Source organism: Homarus americanus, unplaced genomic scaffold (assembly GCF_018991925.1).
Source record: "Homarus americanus isolate GMGI-L3 unplaced genomic scaffold, GMGI_Hamer_2.0 scaffold23598, whole genome shotgun sequence".
Taxonomy (NCBI): domain Eukaryota; kingdom Metazoa; phylum Arthropoda; class Malacostraca; order Decapoda; family Nephropidae; genus Homarus; species Homarus americanus.
The window spans coordinates 4,483,037-4,506,250 of record NW_024731054.1 but is presented as its reverse complement, the minus strand read 5'-3'; the positions used below and the strand labels follow the sequence as shown (position 1 = coordinate 4,506,250).

General features: G+C 37.2%; 1 protein-coding gene across 7 annotated transcripts in view; it reads left to right on the top strand.

The window, feature by feature from the left end:
• Positions 1-373: 373 nt before the first annotated feature.
• LOC121867534 (ubinuclein-1-like) overlaps positions 374-23,214 on the top strand; it is a 61,083-nt gene continuing 38,242 nt past the window's right edge. For 5 of the 7 annotated variants that reach the window (XM_042367530.1, XM_042367529.1, XM_042367526.1 and 2 more), the window contains exons 1-10: positions 374-646; positions 7,023-7,151; positions 8,865-8,972; positions 12,378-12,527; positions 13,450-13,551; positions 15,814-15,982; positions 16,450-16,602; positions 17,617-17,804; positions 19,211-19,273; positions 21,881-21,969. In XM_042367530.1, the coding sequence (XP_042223464.1) occupies positions 482-646; positions 7,023-7,151; positions 8,865-8,972; positions 12,378-12,527; positions 13,450-13,551; positions 15,814-15,982; positions 16,450-16,602; positions 17,617-17,804; positions 19,211-19,273; positions 21,881-21,969 (1,316 nt within the window). In that variant the 5' untranslated portion in view covers positions 374-481. The remainder of the gene's footprint in view (positions 647-7,022; positions 7,152-8,864; positions 8,973-12,377; positions 12,528-13,449; positions 13,552-15,813; positions 15,983-16,449; positions 16,603-17,616; positions 17,805-19,210; positions 19,274-21,880; positions 21,970-23,214) is intronic. The other 2 variants (XM_042367528.1, XM_042367527.1) reach the window with 2 other exon arrangements.

Genomic DNA, 23,214 nt, shown 5'->3' with positions numbered 1-23,214 from the left:
GAAAACAGTAAGGGGCATTAGCATAAAACAAGACAAAAATATTTCGTGCTTAAATTGCATTCAATTATTTAGTTACCTAACTTGAGGATAAATTTATTTATCAATTATCTTTCAATGCTACTGTCTATAAAATAACTGGATGAAAAACCCTGAACTTTTATTTTGTGATATCAATTTATATAGTACTGATCCCCTGTTTGTGTATAACAAGAAGGAAATGTGCAGCATCGTTTATTTAAGAGAAATATCTTCTTTTTTTTTTAATTGTAATTATCCTCTACGAAAACACAAAATCTATATCCCATGGAAGGAGTATTATAATTGTATATTTCTCATTCGCGCCACTGTGTCTTTTGAAGTCTGCGCATGCGCATGAATGCTAGTAGTGAAAGATGGAAGGGAAGTGGTGTAGTGTTTGAATGTTTGTCATCCGAAATATCTATCGTTTATATTAAATTTGAATGGAAATATTTGTAGAATCATGACGGAACCAAAGAAGGTAGCCTTTTCTACCCTTGGCCCTATCAAGAAGGAAAAGAAAAGGGAGAAGAAGGTTAAAAGCTTGCGTATTATGTTGACACTGGCTGAGTCCAATGAGAAGTCCTGTCCGGAGTTCAACTATCGAGAACTGGTGTCTCAAAAATTGGTAAGTACAAGCATGAAAACACAAGTACAAGTTGAATTTAAGCCTTCAGTTAGAGATATTAATTTTACATAATACTTCTCTGATGATCAATATTCCGAAGCTCATGATAAGATGATCTAAGGTTGGTGAGGGACAGGGAGAGGGCCGGTGGGGAGAAGCAGATGGACATTTTGTAGAGCTGGTGTACAGGATGACAGCGTCTGTGTTTCATGGTGAGAACACAGTCACTCTGTAGGAGAAAACCAACTTCACATATTCCCTTACTTAGGATATCTCGGAGGTGTCTCAGAGGGCCTGGGACGTGTTTCCTGACATGGTCCTTACTTGGGGACGTCCCCGAGTGAGGACCGCCATGAAGTATGACCTCAAGGGTATGTAAGGGGCCAAAGCGCCCCAAGGGCAGTTGTGAACGAACCTTCATTCCCCCCTAAACGTAAAAAATGCAAGTTTTATTTCTGGACCAATTATGTAGCCTGCTTCAGCCATCAAAATTAGGACGTGGTCTCGGGGGCGTTGGATTCCATAAGCCCTCGACTTCAGGATAGGTGGTGTAGAGGAGTAGTCCTTGAGTACTGGCATGGGAGGTGGAGGTTGAGGATGAGGAAGGCAGTGCTGTCATTGGTCTGGGAGGTGTTGTGAGGCGTCGGGTAGTAACATGAGTCCGGGCTTCCACTCTCTTTCACCTTCGTACTTGCATCCTTTCCTCGGACCGCCCTGTGCATACACATCTTACACTCGCTGCACACCCTCAAGGTCATCCTTAAATAATCTCCGATATGATGATTTGTCTGTTTAATTAGTTATATTTATTCATCCATTGGATGTCATTATCAGTAGGTGTAATGTTAACCGCAAGTTGCAACCGAGATGGCAAATATCCTGAGGAATGTCAGTAGCGTTTGGAATGACTGTAAATGTAGCAGGCGACGAAGGTGTATGTCTCTTGGATCTATGGTTGTTACACGGTGTTGACAATTCACCATTTTTACATCAATTTTCGAAAATTCCAATCAGAAGTTGTCTCTCCCCTAATCAGAAAATAGTCGCGGATGCTTGGATGATGCGTATTGTGAGGCTGGGTAGTGGTGTGGGGTTTACACCCTGGGGTTGTTGTAACGTGGTACGTGGCGGGGGTCGAGGATGAGGGTGTAAGGGTGTTGGGTGAGATGGAGCAGGGTCGATTATCATAATAGCAAGACGGGCCCCAGACGTCGTCCAGTTTGAAGATCAAGTCTGAAGGCGGGCAAGCAGTTTAACCGCGTGACGGACAGACGTGATGTTATGCACGCATTTCGACTCCATAAGTTTTACGTGTTGTAGATGATGGCAATTCAAGATTAACAGACTAAATATAATTGGTGGGTCCCGGATGTACGAAGGAACTGGTCACGTGGTCGCCAAAGAATCGATGAACCAAATCAGGAGCGCCAAAAATGTGCGGCCTTGGTACTTTGCTGAAAACGTGCTACCATATCATAGGACTTGTTTTGTTGTGTTGATATTTTTTTCGTTTTTAGTTTTTAAATATATTAAATCTAGATAAGAGTATTTAGCAAATACATCTTTAGTTATTCCTCTTGTTGCAATAACTAGGAACTTTTAAATGCAGCCGTGATATAGGGAGCGCTCAGATGTCGCTACTAGTGCAAAGTGTATAAGGATCATTTTTGCTTTGCAGTATGTTTACTTTTATTTATTGTTGAATTTTGTTTGATTATGATGATGATGACCCATGATGACTTCCCCCCAACCTTTACCCCCACCTGTGGGCCTACCTCACCCCTCCCCTACCTTCCTCATTGCTTGTGCTGCCTGACTCGAGGGGGGGTTGGGGGTAGATGGGGCGGGGCGTAGTGGGCGGGGCTTAACCGCGCGGAGCGCGCGGTGATTGGTGGGCGTGAAGCCCGGGCGTGTGTACGCTTATGTGGGCGTGGTGGGCGCGGGCGCGGGCGTGCGGGTGGTGACGTTACTTGTATCAGTGACGTCACGGGTTAGTGATGACGTCGCGGGCGGCCCCACGTGCGACGGGAAGTGTGATGTCAACGGCGGGGGCCGTCTCGCAGCCGCCTCTTACTCATCACGGCTCTCCCCACCACCAGCCAGAGTCGCGCGCGGAGAATGTTGACGCAGCCCACTCTATTGTAATCGCCTCTTCCACATTACTTGTACATTCACATCCATGTGATGTGTTTTCAATTTTATTAAAAATAATATCGGTACTCGTAATTATTATTATTATTATTATTATTATTATTATTATTATTATTATTATTATTATTATTAATACCGTTAAAGATTGCTTGTATTGAGAGTACAGTATATACTTTGCAGTACTGTATATGGATGTTTGGGAAATGAACTCGCCTTGCCTCAAGTTTTTATCATGCAGTTCTTCGGGGTGTAAATTTGGATAATTTTCTGTATTCGTACTCATAACCATTTTAATCCAACTTCCAGAACAGTATTTTGATCAATAGGCATGACAGGTAAATGGGTGTCACTTTCGTCAGTTTTTTTTAGCTTATTTTGCGTCCTTGAGGACGCAAAATTACATTATTTCTCATAAAAGTTGGTTGATCTCCAACTCTCTTTGGTGCCATGGTTAATTAAACTGGTCTTACTGCATCTCATTTAGTTATTGACAGTAGCTCTATAACATTAGTTATATTATCGTCTTACTACAGTTGTTATCTTATTTTAGGGTCGATGGTCTGACTTGTCATTTAACCAATGAAGTACTGTACATAGATGAGTTTACTCTAGCACATAAATATGCATTATATTGACATCCTAAGTAACTGAACAAGTTATTTCAATAGATAAGGGACGGGTAATGATGGACACGATGACAGAAACGGCTCAGAGTTGCAGTTTCATTACACATTATTAACAACTCGATGAATTATGCCATTATTGAGTGCTATTAATCTTTTATCACTTTGTCATTAATTGTTCTTACCCTGGACTACATATGTGCAAATTCTGATACAGTAGTTGTAATATAGTATACAGTACAGTACTTTACAAAATTCGAAGACCCTTGCATACTGAAGTGCTGCCACTTGTAGGGTAAAGTTAGAACAGCAGACTATCGCACATTATAATATTTGTCAGAATTATTTTTGTCATATAAAAGCATTGCATTTTGTTGCTACATGTATTGGCCCTGCATGGTCTTATCCAAACCAGGTTGGGTTTACCAGTATTGTAGCATATACAAATGTAGGATTTTTATTATTATTATTATTATTTATTTTTTTTTACTAGGTCATTTCCAGTAAGTGAAATACTCCATTTCCCTTAACTCTTGAGTTACCAGTACCCTTACAGTATTTTTTTTTACTTATAGCATATGATAATATGTACAGTAAACTCCCCATAAAATGGAAAATATCTTTGATACAACTCTGCTCATGCTCCAAGGATGATTGATTTGAGGTGTTAAACATGTATATTTCCCCATATGAACGTGACAGTTGCATAAAAATTAAATCGCTTGAGTGAATGCAATCCCTGTCCATGAACTGCTAACGCGACAGGGTAAATATCACACTACTGTAGTAATATTACTCTAAATACGAGAAAATGTAGCCAGTAGTCACCACTTGAGACTGCCTCATGTCATTGTTTTCTTTAACTAAAAAAACTTTACATATTCTCATTGCTCTTACCGTTATGATGGCAAGCAAAACTTGCTCTATTTCAGCACATTAGCACCAAAAGCTTATCACATGGACCTTGTTACGCCTATATAAAACTCTCCACATTTGGTACAAATCTGGAAATTCGTTCTTAATATTATTTTAGGGACACACACAACTCGACTCCTAACTTGACCGCCTTCCAGAATATATTGAGCAATCTTCAAAATTGGGCCGCCAACAACCATGTCACCATCAACCATACTAAGACAATGGTTATGCAAATAACCTCTCCTCTGACCTTTTTCCCACCTCCCTCCATTACTTTGGGCCCCAACACACTCCAGGTTGTGGACTCCACCAAGCCCCTCCACGTCACTAGAGATAACAAACTAAAACACGCGTCAGGGTTAATATTTAGAAGTTGCCACCACCTAACTGAATATTGAGTCATTTATTGGGAGGTAGAGAAAAAAAATACAAATTTAATCATTATCTTTTCCTTCGGAAATTTATAGTTTTTGAGCTATTTCAACTTATTTTATAATATTTGGCCAATCAGCTGGGTAGGCTCACTTACTTGCCATGTTCCCCTCCCCCCCCCCACCCAAAACTTCTTGGATCTCCCACTTTATATTAATTAGGGCTTCTGTTGAGGAATTCCATACACCTCAAAGATGTCTGTTAGATGAAATCTACAGTTCAACAGGACAAGGAGGAATTCATGCCCCAAGAAGGTCGACAGTATCGGTATAAACACATGGATGTTTTGAATATTTCTACAGAGGACGGTTCCTTCACACTATTAGCAGGAGCCCTTTAAACTTCCCATTAATTCCTGACTTTTATGTTTGTCAATAACTCCAGGCAACTATTCAAAAATACTGATAATGAGTTGGAAGGTCACAATACCACAAGTATCCAGCTTCTGAAGGCTCCATTCTTCACCTCCATTCTTCATCTGTACATCCAAAACAAGCTTCCTATATTATTTCTCGATGAGTACCAGGTACCATATGTAGTCAATCTGGGTTTTTTGCTGCCTGACTCTTATATAATTAGCCTGCTTGGCTTCCTCTTAAACAGTGTGTTGCATACAACAATATTCAGTGCTTCCCCAAATTCAAATATTATTTCTGCTTCCATATTCTTTGTACTGTACTGTAGCCTTTTCCACCATGCATCCTTCATAATCCTCTGTGTGTACATCAACATGGCCATTAACAAGTCCAAGAATTTGCCCTTCTGTTCCTCATTTAACCCAACATGTGGAGTGTATATCGATATACGGGAGCAGTCACTAGATTCTTGCTTCCCAGTTGCTTCAAAATTTAAATTCTCACATTCAACCTGTTTATCTTTTTTGTAATTAGGAGTTTTTGTTTTACTTAGCTCTTGTTTCTACTGTATATTTATTTGCTTCATAAATATTTTCATTCTATTTCATACTGGTAGCTATATATTGAAAAAAAAAAAAATTAATATTCATAGAATATAAAATACAGTACAGGTAAACCTTGATAAACGATGGGGTTAAAATCCAGAAAACCCATCACCAAGGGAATTATCATAGATAGGGAGCATTATAACATAGAATTCAATGGGATACATTACCAACCAGTCCAGTAACACACATCTGACAAAAAAATCCTACAATACTGTACTGTACTACCTTCAGTACAAAACAGTTAAACAACACTCACCTCATCCTGAAGAATAAACCTGGTCATCATCACATGTCCCCATCAAGGCTAAGTGGACTCTTGTAGGTGGAGTGGAGATGTCACGGACTCCCACACAGCCTCTGGCTAGTATCATGCTGCTTAACATTGTCAAGCTTCACCTCAGAGACATGGTTGTCTTGGATGCCTCGGCCTTCCCAGACATTTACAAAGTTACACTGCTCACTTCACAGTCACAAAAACAGAGCGAAAGTACCTGTCACAAAAACAGAGCGAGCGATTATAATGTTATTTTGGTAGACACTGCTCACATCATGTTCACAACAACAGAGGCAAATCACTTCACATTCACCAAAACAGAGTACGATGTGAATGCTTGTGTTGTCCACTCACTGTAAGGTAAAAAAACAAAACACAGATGATAAGTAACAACACCAATACTGACCGATTATCATGAGCTACACGTTCACAGCCATGTGCACTCACCATGGAACAAAGCTTGATACTGTGCACCGGGTGACAATGCGCAGGTACTGTACACCGTAGACCTCAGCTCACAACTGAACCGAGTGATACGTCCGCGTTGGCTGGGTGATGACCATCGTTAATGCGGATTATTTACATCGTAAATTGGGGGGTGTTCTTAATACATCACCATCGTTAAAGCGGAATATCATAGATAGGGAGTTTGTACTGTACTTCCTCATTTTGAAGATTTTTAATGTCACAATTTTTTGTGTTGCTTGTCATTTTCTTTTTAAAAATTTGGAAAAATATTGCTCGTAGTAGCTACTGTATTATATAATTTTTGACACTTATCTGCTTACCAGCCATTCGGGCAGTTGGTCTATCCAGTGTAAATACAGCTTTACCGCTGTATCACCAACACCTTGTGATGAGTTTGTGTCCCACACTACTACTTTTTATTAGGTTCAGCAAGTTGAGTGATAATTTCACATTATATACTCATGACTTTGTATTTTTCTATGGCCTCTAAATAAGTTGTAAATTTTAATTTATTGTTCACAATTAATTTTTTCTTCACAATTCCAGCATGAAAGATTAGGCAAGAAGCGATTGGGTGATGTTATCAATGGTCCGGCTTTAGACCCGGGTGATCCTTTTGCTACTGATGAAGATGCAGCACTAAAGGCTTTAGCAAAGCAATTTGAGAACAGATATGTAAGTATCTTATCATTTGTTAATTAGTTATGCTAGCTAATGTGCTTCTGTATTTCAGGTTCTTGTACAGGTAGTAGATAAGTGCAGTACTGTATGTGTAAATAATCAAGTACAGTACTGAATAGAACCTTTTGATACCATCTTGTTTTGGTGCAAATAACATTCAACGTTTTCCCATCCTTTACATTTCTTCTTCAAGTTTCACTGAGTTGAGATTTGATGTGTAGTGTTCAACTGTACAATATGTTGCAAGCATAGCCTAGTGCAGAAACTAGCCACAGCTCAACCTTTTCCTATGTTTCCATCTTGCATATCAACAAAATTTTGCAGTACATTAGCTACCCCTTACAGTATATTTATCAAATTTTTGGCTTCTTGCACCATATTTTTCTGCCTTTCTCCTTATATTTGCCTCATAAATGCTACTCTTTTATGTGCAGTCTGCCAAAAAACTATCTCTGTTTGGGGACGGGGTCGATGAATTTTAGAATAAACACTGCAATTCCTGTTGTTTCAGTAGGTTTGTCAAGATCCTTCGTCCGTTGCGTCATATTTTCTCAACACAATATTGTAAAGATAGTTTTTTGAGTGACTGTACATGTACAGTTACCCAGCTTCCCTGGCACTTTCCTTCCCCATATCTCTCTCTGTTTCCCGTGTAGCTATTGTTGAATTTTCACTCGTGTCATGTAATCATATAATACTGTATACAGTACAGTACACTACTGTATACACTTATGCCTCAAGAGATAACATAAAATCATGTTTAGATAATAGGAAAAGGTAGAATATTAAACAGTGGATCTGAGATATATAAAGTTGTGAAAGGCAAATACTGTTTACTGCTAATCTATCAAGGAGATTCTTATTTGTAAAAGGAATGATGCAATTCATCAGAAATTTGAATCTGATGGAAAAAATAGTGCATCCATCTTCCAGTGTGCTAGTGAGTATGTAAGGTTATGATTGGTTGAGAGCAGACATTTGAAATAGATTTTATAGAATAAAATGGAGTGTATAGAGAGCTGAACTAGAGTAATGAATGCGGTCAAAATTTATGTTTATTTATTTATTTATTTTTTTAGGTTGAGATAATGATTATAAGAGTTTGAGGGCAGTCTGTAAATCAGAAGATATATAGAATGATTTACAGGGGTCCTCGGGTTACGAACGGGTTCTGTTCCTGAGGACGTTCTTAAGTCGAAAATGTACATAAGTCGGAAAACATGCTATGTGCATACCGTACTTACAGGACAATGTTTAAAATCCCACTATATCATAGCCCAAATCCTTATATACAGTACATCTATAATCACTTATTTTAAGAGAAAAGAAGAAAAAGCATGACAAATTACAGTAAATGAAAGTAAAAACTTAAGTCATCAGGTAAATAAAATAAACTTCTGTAAATTTAAAGTTTAACCTCGTTCATATTGGCGGGCATTTGTAAGTCGGGGACCCCCTGTATTGTATTTTATTTCTTTATTTGTTCAGTGGAAAGACCAAGTTAGTCATATGTGTGTGGTAGATTTAAAAATAGAGGAAATGGTAGAAATGTGCTGTGAATGTAGCTTGTGCAGTCAGTTCTGCTTGGGTTGCCAGCAGAAAAATTATGCAAGATGGTTATTTTAAATGAAGAAACATTTTTTATTAATTAGTAAATCATCCAAAATTTTTTAGTTCATTTAACCTATATCTTAACCTATATTGCAGGGAGGTTATACACCAAATAGGAAAAAGAAGAGGAGAAAAGAAAACGACTTTTCCACACTGGGAGAAGGTTACGATGAAACTGATCCATTCATTGATAACTCTGATGCTGTAAGTTTATTCACTAGAGAACTGTTAATGTTAGCTACCTATATTGTGAACATTAATTATTTAGTGTACAGTACTGTATTGGTATCTAAAAATAAAGACGTGATTGCATTTATGAACTGGAAAATCTTATCAGTGACACTAACTTGTACAGTAGTATAAGGAAATTTGGGTCACTATATATATGACAGAAATATTTATCTATTTATTTAGTGTTTATTTCTAACAATTGCTATGTAACTGATGTAACTGTAAATCCCCAAAAGTCAACAATACAAACACGCCACCAAAATATATCAAGTCAAAAGTGCAGGTGGCATGCCCTTCAGAATAGTGTGTTAATTGGTTTCTATATTCTTCAAGGGTGGTGGTGTTATGAGAATAACAGGTTTATAGGTTTGGCCTATAGTGTATGTAGAGTACAGTAGTAAGCAATCAAGAAAAAAAAGGGCTTTAAATTTGCTTTCATGGCATTATGACTCATTTAGCAGGTAGGAACCAGTCAGCTTCCATTGTTAAGAAAGACAAAAGTGGGCAGAGCTTATTGAGTAAGTCCCTTGTCAAACTCGGATCTATGTGGCCACTCACACACACATATGCATTACTCATATTAAACTACTGTTCAGTACTCCCATTGAAGAGAAATTTCTCCCATACTAATTAAGTTTTATTACCGTAAATTGTGGCGTATAAGTCGACCTTAAGATTTTTAGTTCAAAATTCTGGTTTAGTTTTACACTCGCCATATAAGTCGGCCCCCCAAGGCCCAAACATAGGCGAAAGTGTGTAATAAGGCCACGCCACTTTCATCAAGACACTTACCGTAATACCTTTCAATATTTGATTATATATATTATTTAGTTCATACAAAAAGGGAAGTGGGCAACAGGATCTACGTAGGACAGCAAGCATCCGCTAAAAATCTTCAGTAAGTTATCTTCGTAAGTACTCTGGTAAACACCAAGCCAAAATCAGCACCTCCAATAAAATATTAATTGTTTACACAGCATACCAGTATAGCACCTTGATAGTACAATCTATAAACGGTATGATAGTAGAACATTATGGTACACCTGGCTTATGATCTGCCATTTGCATCAACTGTTGTAAAAAAACTGCCAGTGGTGCCACCAACACCAAGCGGCCAGCTGCAAAACTATGGGTCCGTTACACTGTCGGCAACACAGCAGCACGGCTTGGACTTAAACTGTCATCCGCTGCAGCACTGTTCTTTGAAGAGTTTGCAAATGCAACAACTTTCAGCTTGAAACTTGTGTCATATTTCATCCTTTTTGCTGGGGGAGCCATGGGGATAAGATATTTTCAACTGTTGTCAGGTTGGTGTGTGGGTAATGAGTGGATGCCAGCAAGAGCATACATGGCAATTTACTAAAATGAAAAGATGGTGTGTGATTGGAAGAGAAGTGAAGCCTCCCTGAAGAAGATACCCAAGAAAAAATGTGCTGTAAGGACCGGCATCTGTCACTGGCATGAACTGAAAAATTATTTAGAAGGTTGGGTCAACGAAAAGAGTCAAGATGGCTATACAGTAACCCGAACTGACATATGCGCCCATGCACTTAAGTGGGTCAAAACACACCCAGATGAAAGCAAAAATTTTAAAGCAACTGCAAACTGGTGTAGTCGCTTCATGAAGAGGAAAAATTTTGTTTTGCGGCAGAAAACTAAAATTGAACAGAAACTCCCAGCTGACTTCGAAGACAAAATTATAACTTTCCATAGATGTCATTGGACTGAGGAAGGAACACAACTACCCACAGTGTCAGATTGGTAATATGGATGAAACACCTTGTTTTTTTGATATGCTTAGCAATAAAACTGTTGACACCAAAGGCAAAAAAACTATTCTGATAAAAAGTACAGGTCACGAAAAGTCATTCACGAAGGGGGGTAATATGCGTGCCCCACCACTGGATGTGTTGTGCGAATTTGTAATAAAGTCTTGGGAAACTGTTCGTGTAGAAACTGTCATAAAATCATTAAAAAAATGTGGGATTTCAAATGCAATGGATGGGGAAGATGATGATTTGTTGTGACGAGACAGTGACGAGGAGGAGGATGACGGCAAATATAATGAAGACGAAGTCGTAAGTTCCAGTGATTCGGACCCATATGCAGACCTCTTTATGTTAGATGATGAACAGCCAGCAGATTTTGAAGGATTTTAAAATGTGATCATATATGCTTTTATTGTCAATAAAATATAACTGAAATAAAATTAATCTTGAAGTTTAAGTTTTAACTTTTTATCTTAGGGTTAATGTCTTAATTATGGTGTCATTGTGTGTACAGTATATTCAATGAACTGCCATTATGTGTCATGCAACTGTCATTACCCCTGTAGTGTATGTGAACTCAAAATCTATAGCGGTATCATAAAATTGCGCAGATGGCACCCATATCGTAGTAACGGGTAGTTGTCTGGCTGGCCGCCGGGTTTAGTGACGTTCTGTTTACTGTCCATCAGCTGTTGAAAATGGCGTGTGGTTTTGTGTTCATTTAATTATACCCTGTACTGGAATTTACTATTTTATTATAATCTCTGTTAAATAAGTTTACCAAACATGAATTTCAATAGGAAATATTTGCGGCAGGCCACGGGAGTTACGCTAAATGATGCACAGCGAGTGTTAGGCAGGCTGTTCTACTTGTTTACCACTATGTGGTACAGCTTCACATTTTATACACAGAGTATAAGTCGACCCCTGGTTTTGGAGAGATTTTTTTCAAGCTTAAAATGTCGACTTATACGCTGCAATTTACGGTATTTTGGGAAGATTATCAAAAATTCTAATCACTCATCAGTATTCTATTTGATTATCCTTTGAGTAATAAAATGTTGGTTTCATATTAAAGTGGCCTAATGTAGTATACTGTACTGTACAGTATTAGGAAGACTAACCTGTCCAGTGAGTGTTGAGCCATGTTGTAGTTGGTAAGTGCACCACCATTCCAAGGTAGAAGTTTTGCGTTTGAGTCACAAGCCGTTCAAATCTTGTGATCCATGTCTGGTCACATTTATATCAATGTTTTGTTGGTAAGGAACCTTTTTAAATTAATCCCTGGTAACTTATTTAGCTAGTGAGCTTCATTTATTAATTGCACAAACCCTATTAAAAAATTTTGAACAGCTACATTCCATTAATCATTAATGTATAGGGTTCAGTGAACTATCTGGTGAAACTTTTTATTCCCAGTCTCACAGATCAGCAGTGTTGAGTTGATAGTGGACTGTGGAGTAGCAAGATAAAATTGTTTGTGCAAATCAGTATCACACTTTAGTCATTTACAACACAATTTGTGCCCCTTAATTGGTGGTGTAGTGTTTTTTTTTTATACTTAGTATAAGGTAGTAGTGTTTAATTACATACTATATTTTCTTTACAGTTTGATGAAGTGGTACCTACACACATGGAGACAAAACACAGAGGGTTCTACATTAATTCAGGGGAATTAGATTTTGAAATGGTGGCAGAAGAATCTGAAGAGGAGGAATTTGTTGAGAGTGATGCCGAGGTTAGAAAAAGAAAAAAACAGGTATGTACTAAAATATTATGTGGTCTGTGGTTATTGGTTATGCAGGGGGACCAGAATCACGAACAAACACTGGTTCTGCCTCATTTATTGTCATTTCTTCTCTCCAAGTACTGCAACATTTATATATAAGTAACATTTCCTTTCGCCAGAATCCCTCTTAACCTCAACTCTCCAATAGCCGGAACTTAAATTTTTTTCGGAAAATCTTTCCCAAAGCCGAAATTTTCAAGAAAATTCTGGCCTTGGGAATGAATTTCCAAAGGACACACTTTCTGGAAAATTCCAAGAAATTTTTCCAGGTACCCGGAAAATTATGGGAATGGGGGATTGTTATTAATTGGTTAATTTTTTTTCGGATTTGGAGGATGAAAATCAGGAGCATTTTCCGGTATCCGGAAAATTGCGGGATGGATTTTTTCTGGCTTTGAGAGATGAAATAATGCATCATTTTGGAAAATTCTGAGAAAATTCCGGGGATGGCGGATTTCTTTCCGGGTTTGAGCGATGATGTACTGCAATACGCAATTTCTGGAACTTCCAAGAAAGTTTTCCCGGTACCCAGAAAATTCCAAGGATGAGGGATTTTTTTCCCGGTTTTGAGAGAGTCGTCTCGTTACATGGAAATATCTCATTCCTGGAAGTGCTCTGCACCAATTGTTCCGGCTAACGGAAATATCACTGTATTCTGATGTGCTGTTCCCCATCCACAACAACTCCCCAAGACATCCATCCAATTTACCTCTTTCAGTCCACACAACCTAGCATCACATCCTTCCCCACAAAAAACAGTTATTGTGCTTACAAATTCTAGGAATTGCAATGTGGAACTGACTTTAGACCAATGTTCTTTTCAATAGAATGAATACTTAACAATATTTGCATGTAGTGGCCACCTCATTTGTATTTGTTTTTGGTTTTTCAGACTCGAATTCTCTCAGATGAAGAGGTAGAGAATGAAGAGGTGGAGGAGGAGGAACGGGAAGGTAATGAAGGGGATGATGATGAGGAAGGCCATTCTAAAAAGGTAACTATAACCTCTCATTATATTACTGTACTTGTTTTGCTCTAAGTGTTTACCTCACCAGTTTGTATTGAGTGTGGGAGAGGGTCAAGGTGAAAAACAGCTGTTGTTGTATCTGAGTAATGATGGTGATAATAATAATGTATTAAAGGATTACAGTAGTCTCAGGTTATTCCACATAATTCAGTGCAAAATAAAGGGTTAGGGACCAGAGGCACAAAAAATTAACCAAACAATACTCTAGAGATTTGTTTACTTACTAAACACAAACAATAAATGCCTAAGTGTTTTGATACACGGTGGAAAATAAAGAAAAGTGTACAAAAATGAAGAAAATTGCACAAAAATATAAAGGAAAAAGTACAATACATCACAGCCGTCTCACTCTTAATCTTCTTACTCACATTCTCTTCATGCTCGTATATCTCCTTCTCTTATTCCTTACTCCTCTTCTTACTCCTATTCTTTACTCCTCTTCTTACTCTTTCTTCCTTTTATTCATTCTTACTCTTTTTACAACTGAAAATAGTGCATGTTTTATATAAGAAAGTTTGTAAGTGAACAGGACTTATTTATACACTCTACAGTAAGACCTTGTATTGCGCGAGTTATATAGACTGGAAAAATTGTGCCAAATTCAAATTTGCCAAATGCAAATACATAAACTAATGGGAAAATAACAATATAGACTGGCTACTCTACATCAACCTCTGATTTTCCCATTTATAACCTCCAAATGATACAAATTCTGCCTTATTCACTTGATTGTGCCTTCCAGAAACTAGTTTTTAGGCCTTCCTCAAGTAACTTAATCACACGCTGCTTATCCTGCATCAAGTACTTGGCAAAATTACCTCCCTTATGATAGTCCCGCTTCTCCTTTTCCTTATTTGGCCACTTAGGTGAGTCTGTCCCACCAGCACCAGTAGGACCCACAGTAGAGGTAGAGGCCATTATCTTGACTTGACAGGTGGTAACACCACCCAAAAAAGCACACAATAACAGCCCGAGCGGTTGCTAGGATAGCGCGGGCTACAACGCGATAGTTGCGTTCTTGTAAACCTCTTTTACGTTCACCACCGGCAATTCGATCACCAGAACGCTTCTTGGAAACATTCTTCTTACCTTGTCTTTCCATATTCACCACTAACACAACAAAATTGGATAAAATAGTGAAAATCACGGAGTAATTGACAAACCGCGTGATTCAACTGATCACGTGATGTAAACAAAGTGCACTGGTGTAGACCGTTATTAGTCCTCACTGCGAAACATTCTTTTTACTTATTCTTTTCATACAGTATTTATGAGTAACAGCTAAATTAAAAAAAAATGCAGAGTACCGCTCAAAAAACACTTCACAAACAAAAGACACGAATCAATTGAACATGTGATGTCGAACGTGAACTGTAAACATTGCATAACCCCGCGCCATGCTTAAATTGTTGAGGATGGAATCGCGCTATAGCCAACATTCGTATGCAAAAGTTTGCGTTTTACACAGCGTTCCCCTATTCATCAATCGCGTTGCAACCAATTCGCGTTGACAAAACACGCATTGTAGTAGAAATGACTGTAACTGGTATGAGGTCTGTGATGTCATTCAAGACGGTGGCCAGCATTCAGCTGGCTGGATCTCGCGAAGTTCTCGATATTTTACGCCAAATATAAGACTTAGTTACATTAGGTAGTGCTCGCGAAAAGATTTTACTGTGCAGTAAAGTTGACTATCAATGGTGGGGGGACAAGTACAGGATGAGGTGTTGCAATCATCATCTTCTACTTGGCACTTTGTCTTTCTTTGTCATGTAACTTCTTTATGATAAGTTTGTTGTAAATATTTGTTGTTTTGTGAAGGTTTACTGTACAGTATTTGTTGGATGGTGGACATTTTGTTATTTACGAATTTTACATATGATATTCTTATTGGATTTACAGTTCACCATAGAGTTTTATTCAGTGATGTAAGACTTCCTTAATTAATTTGTGAAGAGTTTTTAAAGAATTTGGCTTCTCTTCTCTTGATATATTTTACTTAAGAATGCTTACAGTACAGCATGTAAACAGGACTTACTCTCATCTGTCTTGGCCAGGTACAGTACAAGGTGTTGTCATTTTCACATTTACTTTAGATTTTTTGTCTTCCATAATTAGTTTCTGTTGAATTTTGAGATAAAGTATCTTCAAGTTTTTTCAAGAGAGTAGATGGAAGTATGGGCTGACCACTTATAGTATTCTAGCTTTTTTTTTTACTTTTCCCCACAGAGAAAGTTGTATGAGAATGGTATTATTCGTCACAAGAAACGCAAACTGGATGAAGGCGAACTTTTGCGAAAGAGAAAAAAGATGATTGGTCAATTCAATGCTAAGAACCAGGAAAAGAAAGATTCAGACCAAGAGACAGAAAAGGTTGTAAATGGTAGTGAAAGTAAAGGTAATGGTTATTATCAACACATTATTGGCCATCAGGCCTGTGAGACCTCATTCACTGTAGAATTTCATAGATCAAAGGCTTACTGTATATCATATTTTGTTTTAGTAATTTATAAAAAGAAACACTGACAAAAAAAACCTAAGACTTACTTTTGACACAACTTAAGTTGATTTTTAATCAAGATAGAGAGTTTAAGGTAGTAGATTATATTCAGAACTTAGACAGCCACTTTTTTTAAGATGTTATCAGAGAGTAACAGATGTCACCCTTACTGAGCTACCAAGTAAAAGCTAATGTTAGGTCCATCAATATTGAACCTAATAAGTATTTAAAACTAAGTAATGTTTAATATGTTCAATTGTACAAATTTATTTATTTATATTAGTACTGTATCTTAGTAATTCATTTGCTTTAAATGTATACAAAAAAATTATTTTGTTTATCATAAAAATATATAATATTTTTAGGAGAAACCCAGCCAAATGAACAATCTATAAAAGCCAGTATTGAGGCAGTGGTAAGCAGAGCCCGAGAGGAAGCTGGTGAGAAGAAAGAGGACTCTGATGAGTCAGCCTCCTCCAGCTCTAATTCCAGTTCCTCTGACAGTGATTCTTCTGGAAGTAAGTGGACCCTCTGTTAATACAGTGCATTAATAACACGTGCCTGTTTTTCACCCCTGCCAACCTTTTCTAGCTCTGGAGTTCGGTGGTTGAAATCAAGAACAGCACGGCCTCTCCCTCCCTCTGTCATTCATTCTTTCTAGCTGCCTCACCATATGTGTTCTGTTAATGTCTTGCTCTTCCACATCCATCTGGTTTATCCACTTTATATATCAGCCTAACAGTACACATCAGTAGCACATCATTCCATTTAAACAGCTCTGTGCCATTCTTTCTAGTCATGCACTCGTGCTGCTGCATCCAAGGTAGCTATTTCTCCCCCATTCAGTTCTTCTGACATCTCTCAACAAACTAGATCCTACATACTCTTGGCTTACAGCACAGTCCAATATCCTATAGTCTATCTCGTTGACCAAACTTTATAAAAGTTAGTTTAATTATACTTTGTTGTGCTGTGTACCCAACTGTGACAGAACTACTTGATTATGTTTACCTCTGTTCCTGACAGTAATTAACTCTACCAGACAGTATTTGTCTGTATACTATACTCTACCTGATTGTGATCATTTGTGGCCTGACTGCATGTTTGTTCTAATAGTACCTGGCTTTGATTAATATATGTATCAGTGTTTCAGTACATACCTGACTGTTACTTGTCCTTGTTTCCATTTCACAACTAAAGTTCCACTTGCCATTATCCTCTCATATTTGGACATGTATAGTACTGCATATTACAAGCCAATGTCAATTTTTATTTATGATTCGACAATTTGAATGGATTTTTCTTTCGTTTTTAAATGGAATGTATTTATAAGATTGGTCAAGTTTACCGTTCAGTGGAATCACATCCCTGGATGGATGCTCAGTATCATAAATTATTTAGTCTGCAAAGTATTGCTTTCATATTTTCAAAACTTTAAACCTTGTTAAGTGAAGGAAGTTATGGTGGGACCAGTATAAAAATAAGTTTTGAAAGAGAGCAAGAGAAAATTATTTTGCTTGTTAACTTTGCAGGTTCGTCGTCTAGTGATAGTGATTCTGAAGGCGGGGAAGAGGAAGAAGAAGGTGCAGGGGTAGAGAATGAAGATGTAAACGGGGAAGGTGAAGATGCAGAAGCAAACGATGGCTGTAATGAGGGTCATGTCTCTGATTGTGAAAATAACATACCACTGCCAGGCAACCTCCCTCCAGATCTTATACAGGTTTGTAAATATTTTCACATGAAGTATCTCTTTGTATGGTTTTACTTCATTTATTTACCCCCCACCTGATGTTTTACTCTTTTTTTTTTTATCATAGATTTTGAGTGTCCAACCAGAGTAAATCCTTTGTATCTCTTTGATGTCACAAGAGATACACTGAAGGGTGGGATCAGGGTAGATACCAAGTTACCACAAAATAGATCCCCCTCCTCACAAAGGGACTAACAGGTTTTAGTCTTGAGGGGCTTAAGGGCCTGCTCTACTCCATGTTGTTGAGAATGGAGCAAGGTTAACAGAGATAATGATCACTATGTCACTGAAGACATTATTCATGCTACAAATGCTACATACCTCGAAAATGACAAACTTAGTTGTTGTTTTAGATCATTAATAATTTTGGAAACAATAGATTATATATGCCAAGAGGCATGTACATACTTATTTACATGTACTACTTGAATAGAATGTTAAATGGTATGAATGATTGTTTTTGCAACCTTCATTTAAATTTTTATACTATACTGTAAGGACAAGATTTTCCTCTTCTATAATGCCTATAGATTAAAGCATCAGTCATCTCATTTCTAAGAGGCTGGCAGCAAAATTGCGTTATGTTTTTTCCAACATAGGTTTGATTTACCGGTTTTTCGGACTAATGAATGAATTTATTTTTCTCCATGTTTGGTGACAAATTTGCATCATAAATTTCTCTCTAGTTAAATAATGGCAATTTCATGGTCTAATAAAATTTTAATCATTATGTTTGTGTCCCCCCACACTCCTGCTGGAGGAGGATCCACATACCAACTTGCCTTCTAGCATTCCGTTGCATCCACGAACTTTAAAACTAAAGTTGACAACTACTCAGACATTTAGGCTACACTGTTTATATTCTAGATTCCAACGTTTTTACATAATATTATGATCAGAATTACCTCATTTTCATCTTTACTTCTAGAAAAAATTTCAAGACTCTAATGTTGAAATTTCTTGTGGTTAACCCATTCAGAAATGTGAACATAACAGTTACTTTAAGAGTACTGTACAGTATAGCTTTCATAAAATCCTATGAACGTAAAATTTGTGATTTGTTACCCCAAGATTACCCGCTGGTTCGTGTTAACCAGGAAAATGCTCTCCAATGTTGCCATTCATTGGTCAAGCAGCTTTTATCTCCCACTATGGTGGTATGAGCACAACTGATTGCTTCTACTTCTTGACTTTTGACTCATCCCCTGGTGAGAAGCATTGTACTGTACTCCCTCGCCCATTCCCACCACCAGGGAGGTGACACAGTTTGTGCTTCCACACTATTGAGCGAGAATGAATGCTTCAGGATATGATGTTATTGTAAATAGAAATATTAAAATAAAAAGAATATGTGACAAATCTCGTACGCCTGGCAGCTGCTTGGCACATGGTGCTCGGCGCTCAGCTCTCACCACCAACATCAAAACCCTCTAGCTAAGGTAAATATTGCCCTATATGTTTTTTCTTTACTATTTCAGTTTCAGGATGACATAATGCATTACAGTACAGTACTTTATCATGATAAAAATTATTACCTGAATATCCAGAAATCATTTGACAAATCCCAGTTCTGAAAGGCATAAGAATTCTTTTTATATGAAGCACATTTATGATTCCAGTGCTGGTTCTTGTTTTATCAAGGACATCAACAATGCTTCTGAGTTGAGTTAAAGTTTTATTAAGAACATCTGTAAGGCATTTATGCAAGATCCAGATGAAGATTGTGTGATGGTAACCTGTCGTAATAACATCTAAAATTGATTAGGAACTAACTAACGAGACAGTGGAAAGAAGTGCGGCTACTGAGTTGTCTTAAATATACAGTAATGAGGGACAAATTTTAACACAATTAATACTATAGTAGGTACTGTTAAGTAACATATAACTGCTGTACTCTGATCTTTTTTTATTTACTTTTTTTTTCCTTTGAGCCAGTTCCATAAGTATTATATTAAGTTTTAGCTGTAGATTTTAGTATACATTCAGTTTCCTCGGTGAACATTTTCATTTACTCTTGTTTGACACTAATTTAAAGGGGAATATTAAAATCAGAAAAGTATATAATTTGTTCAACACATAATTTTCAGCATTTCTCTTATAAAGCTGAGATAATCATATAGAAGGTTGCATAAACAAGGACTTATGTGTGTGTATGTGTGCTTGCATTTGAAAATGGGAAAGGTCCTGGATGACTGGACAGTAAAGAGTATAGAAAGAAAGTGTCTGTTTACAAGATTAATGAATGACAATGAGTGTTTGAATTATAAAGGAAGTAGTAATTTCATGAACTATACAGGAAAAGTGTGTGTAAATACAGTAAGTATAAAGAATATAAGTTTGGATAAGGTGGTACTGTAGCACATGAATGTTATCAGCTGCAACATTTTGAGATATACAGTACATGCATTTACAAAGACCAAAAGTGATGTACTGTACTGTACTGTATACCACTCCTGCACATGTCGACAATATTGTGTTTTGGAATTTTAAACTGTTTTACATTATCAGAGGGATGTGTTATGTTATAGTAATCATTCTACAACAGTATTAAATATGTGTGGATATGAATGGGGCATCAGTGCAAGTTTTGTGGAATAAATTGTCTGTTACTAACTTTATATGGTCTTGGGATGTACATTAGCTAAAACAACTATCTGTGCAGGTGAGGGTCGATATGCTCCAAAATTTTACGTGTGACTAGTGACAGCCCTCATATACCAAAATTTATCATCCATGGTCTCATATTGTTTCCCACAAAGTATGCTGCACAGATAGTTGTTTTTGCTACTGTACATATCATCAAAATATGCCAGGGGATTGTGCACCACTGTGGTGGTGGATTAAATGATGACAAGTCTCATTGATGAATCACCTTAATTAACACTTTCAGGTAATGTGAGAAGTCTTGCTCTATTTTTGCTCACCACCAATTTTAGGGTGAACCTGGTAGTTGCTGACCTTACAATAAATTTCCACGACTATCTACATGGTATACAGCATCCTCGGCAACAAGGTCATTCACTCCCTTCAATCTATCTGGGACATAAAGACCTAGTTCATCATTTCTACTCCTGGCCACTTCTTTAAATCAGCAGTATGCTATGATGACTGGTCTGTACCTTCCATACTGACTGGCATCTGTATTTCAGCAACGTTGTGTCAATAACGGTTCCAGTTGAACAGAACAGTGCGTGGCAAATTAAGAGTTTTTGAATTGAATTGAAAGTTTATTTAGCCAGAAAAACAGATACAGAGTGGATAATAATAACAATATTAACATGGCTGAGCCAGTTGAGAACCTGAGCTCTCCTTGAGGCACCTGCGATATACGTACTGTACATTTATCTCAAGGAAGTATTATGTAACTTTTAGTAACATCTGGAATAGTACACATAGCATAGAGGTAATAAGAACATCTCTGAATGTTACCACGGTTATCACTTCAATATTTATTTATTTATTTTTGCTACAATAGTTATGGAATGAGATTATATAATCTCTATGACAAGAAATTTTGGAGTTCAGTCACCAAAGCAACTACAGTATCACCAATCTATTGGTCAGGGTCAGGTTAGAAATGTTTTCATTTGATATATTCTTCCCACCTATCACATATTTGGAAAAATTCAGTTTCATGTACATGTGTCCAATTTAACTTCTCAAACATAAAAAAAAAATATTACATATGTATAAAGTGAGGGAAACCCATCTATCATATTCTTCAGTCTACTATATAAACACACATGAGAAAGACATACTGAAAGTGTATGATACCATTACATTACCAGCAAATACTGTACAGTATATATATATATTTCTGGTATCAAATTCAGCACAAGGTTGATCCAGTGGGACTTTTCATGCAACTCTAGAGCTATACCCTTCACAGTATCTGTTGTGAAGGTATCAGTTTTTTTGTATGATAATTGAGGATTGACCCGATAAGCCATCCTAAAATTCTTAGACTATGTTTGCTTGACTTTACCTCACTTGGCTCACTGGTATGTTTATAAATTTTTTTGTAAGAAACATGTTTGTTTTTTCAGGTAATAAACAGATTGAAAGAGGAAGGTCGCTCATCCAAGGGTTCCAGTCAGAAGTTCTTTACAGATGCTGTCAATAAATTACTATTAAGGTAAGGCAAGTGAATATTGTCTGTGGCAACATTTTGTAATACTATATACAGTACAAGTATAGTACTGTACAGGCATATATAAAACTCTTATCTAGATTTGTGCATATTATGATAAAATTTTTCAGATCTTTTTAACTGGAGGTGGTTGCTTATCAGGTACTGTACCACCCATACCCATCCTAGTTGCCCGACATGGGGAGGGGTGTACAAGTATACGGTTCCCTTTTCCAACCATTCTTATTGTGTTCACTGCCAAAGCAAGTGAAGAAATGTCACTTCTATTTAGTTGCTTTACCCTTTAGGGACCCATTAAGATATTAGAAAGGTTCCCAAAAAGTTTGAATTATCCATCAAATAATGAAAGTGCATTGGGCCAATGGGAAGTAGAGGGTTAGGTTTCAGGCTCTCATTAGTTCCTCATGATTGGCTACAGGAAATTTAAATCTTATCAGTGGCCGGTTTAGGTGTAATCCACTATAGATGAGTTTCCCCATCACTCCAATTCTTTTCTAAAGATCCTATTCTTTATGCTTTCATTGCATTATAATACAAGAAATAGCCTTTCTATTGATACCTAACTTGGCAGTCTGAGTGAAGAGCAGTATAGCAACAAACTTATCAACTGGCCACACTTAGTTGATGCATGTTTCTTGCATTTAAGATGTGTTTACAGAAAATATGTTCACATTAGGTTTTTTACTTTATTAGTTTTATTTGCTTTTGCTTTAACACTATTCAAACTGCCACCGTCTAAAAGTGATAATTCTACCTCACATCTGTTACATGTAGTATGTAGTTTATCAAGATAGTCTTCCCATTTGCCTTTCACTTTCTATGTTTTAGACTGAAACAAGTCCCCTCTTTCACTATTAAATGCTGTTTCCATGTCTTTTATAATTTTTTTTACTCTCTAGTTCACTTACGAAAGCTTTTTCTCTACAGAACTTTGTAGTAAACTATCTCTCAATTTTAATTTTCTCTTTGTGCTTTCTTTTATCATTATCTTTACTTTTTATTTGAAACTGACAGCGATAGGCTCTTCTGTTTTCCTTAATGAGCCCTCCCAACCTCTTATCCCACAGTTCCCTATTTGTTTGTCTTTCTTGTGCCCACACACCTCTGGTTCACTTTATAAGACTGAACATTATTTTGATCTGTACCCATTCTTTCTTTTCAACTTGCCAATCAACCATTTTCTGTTAACCTCGCTTTTGTCAAGTAATGGTCATACATCACTCAAATAAA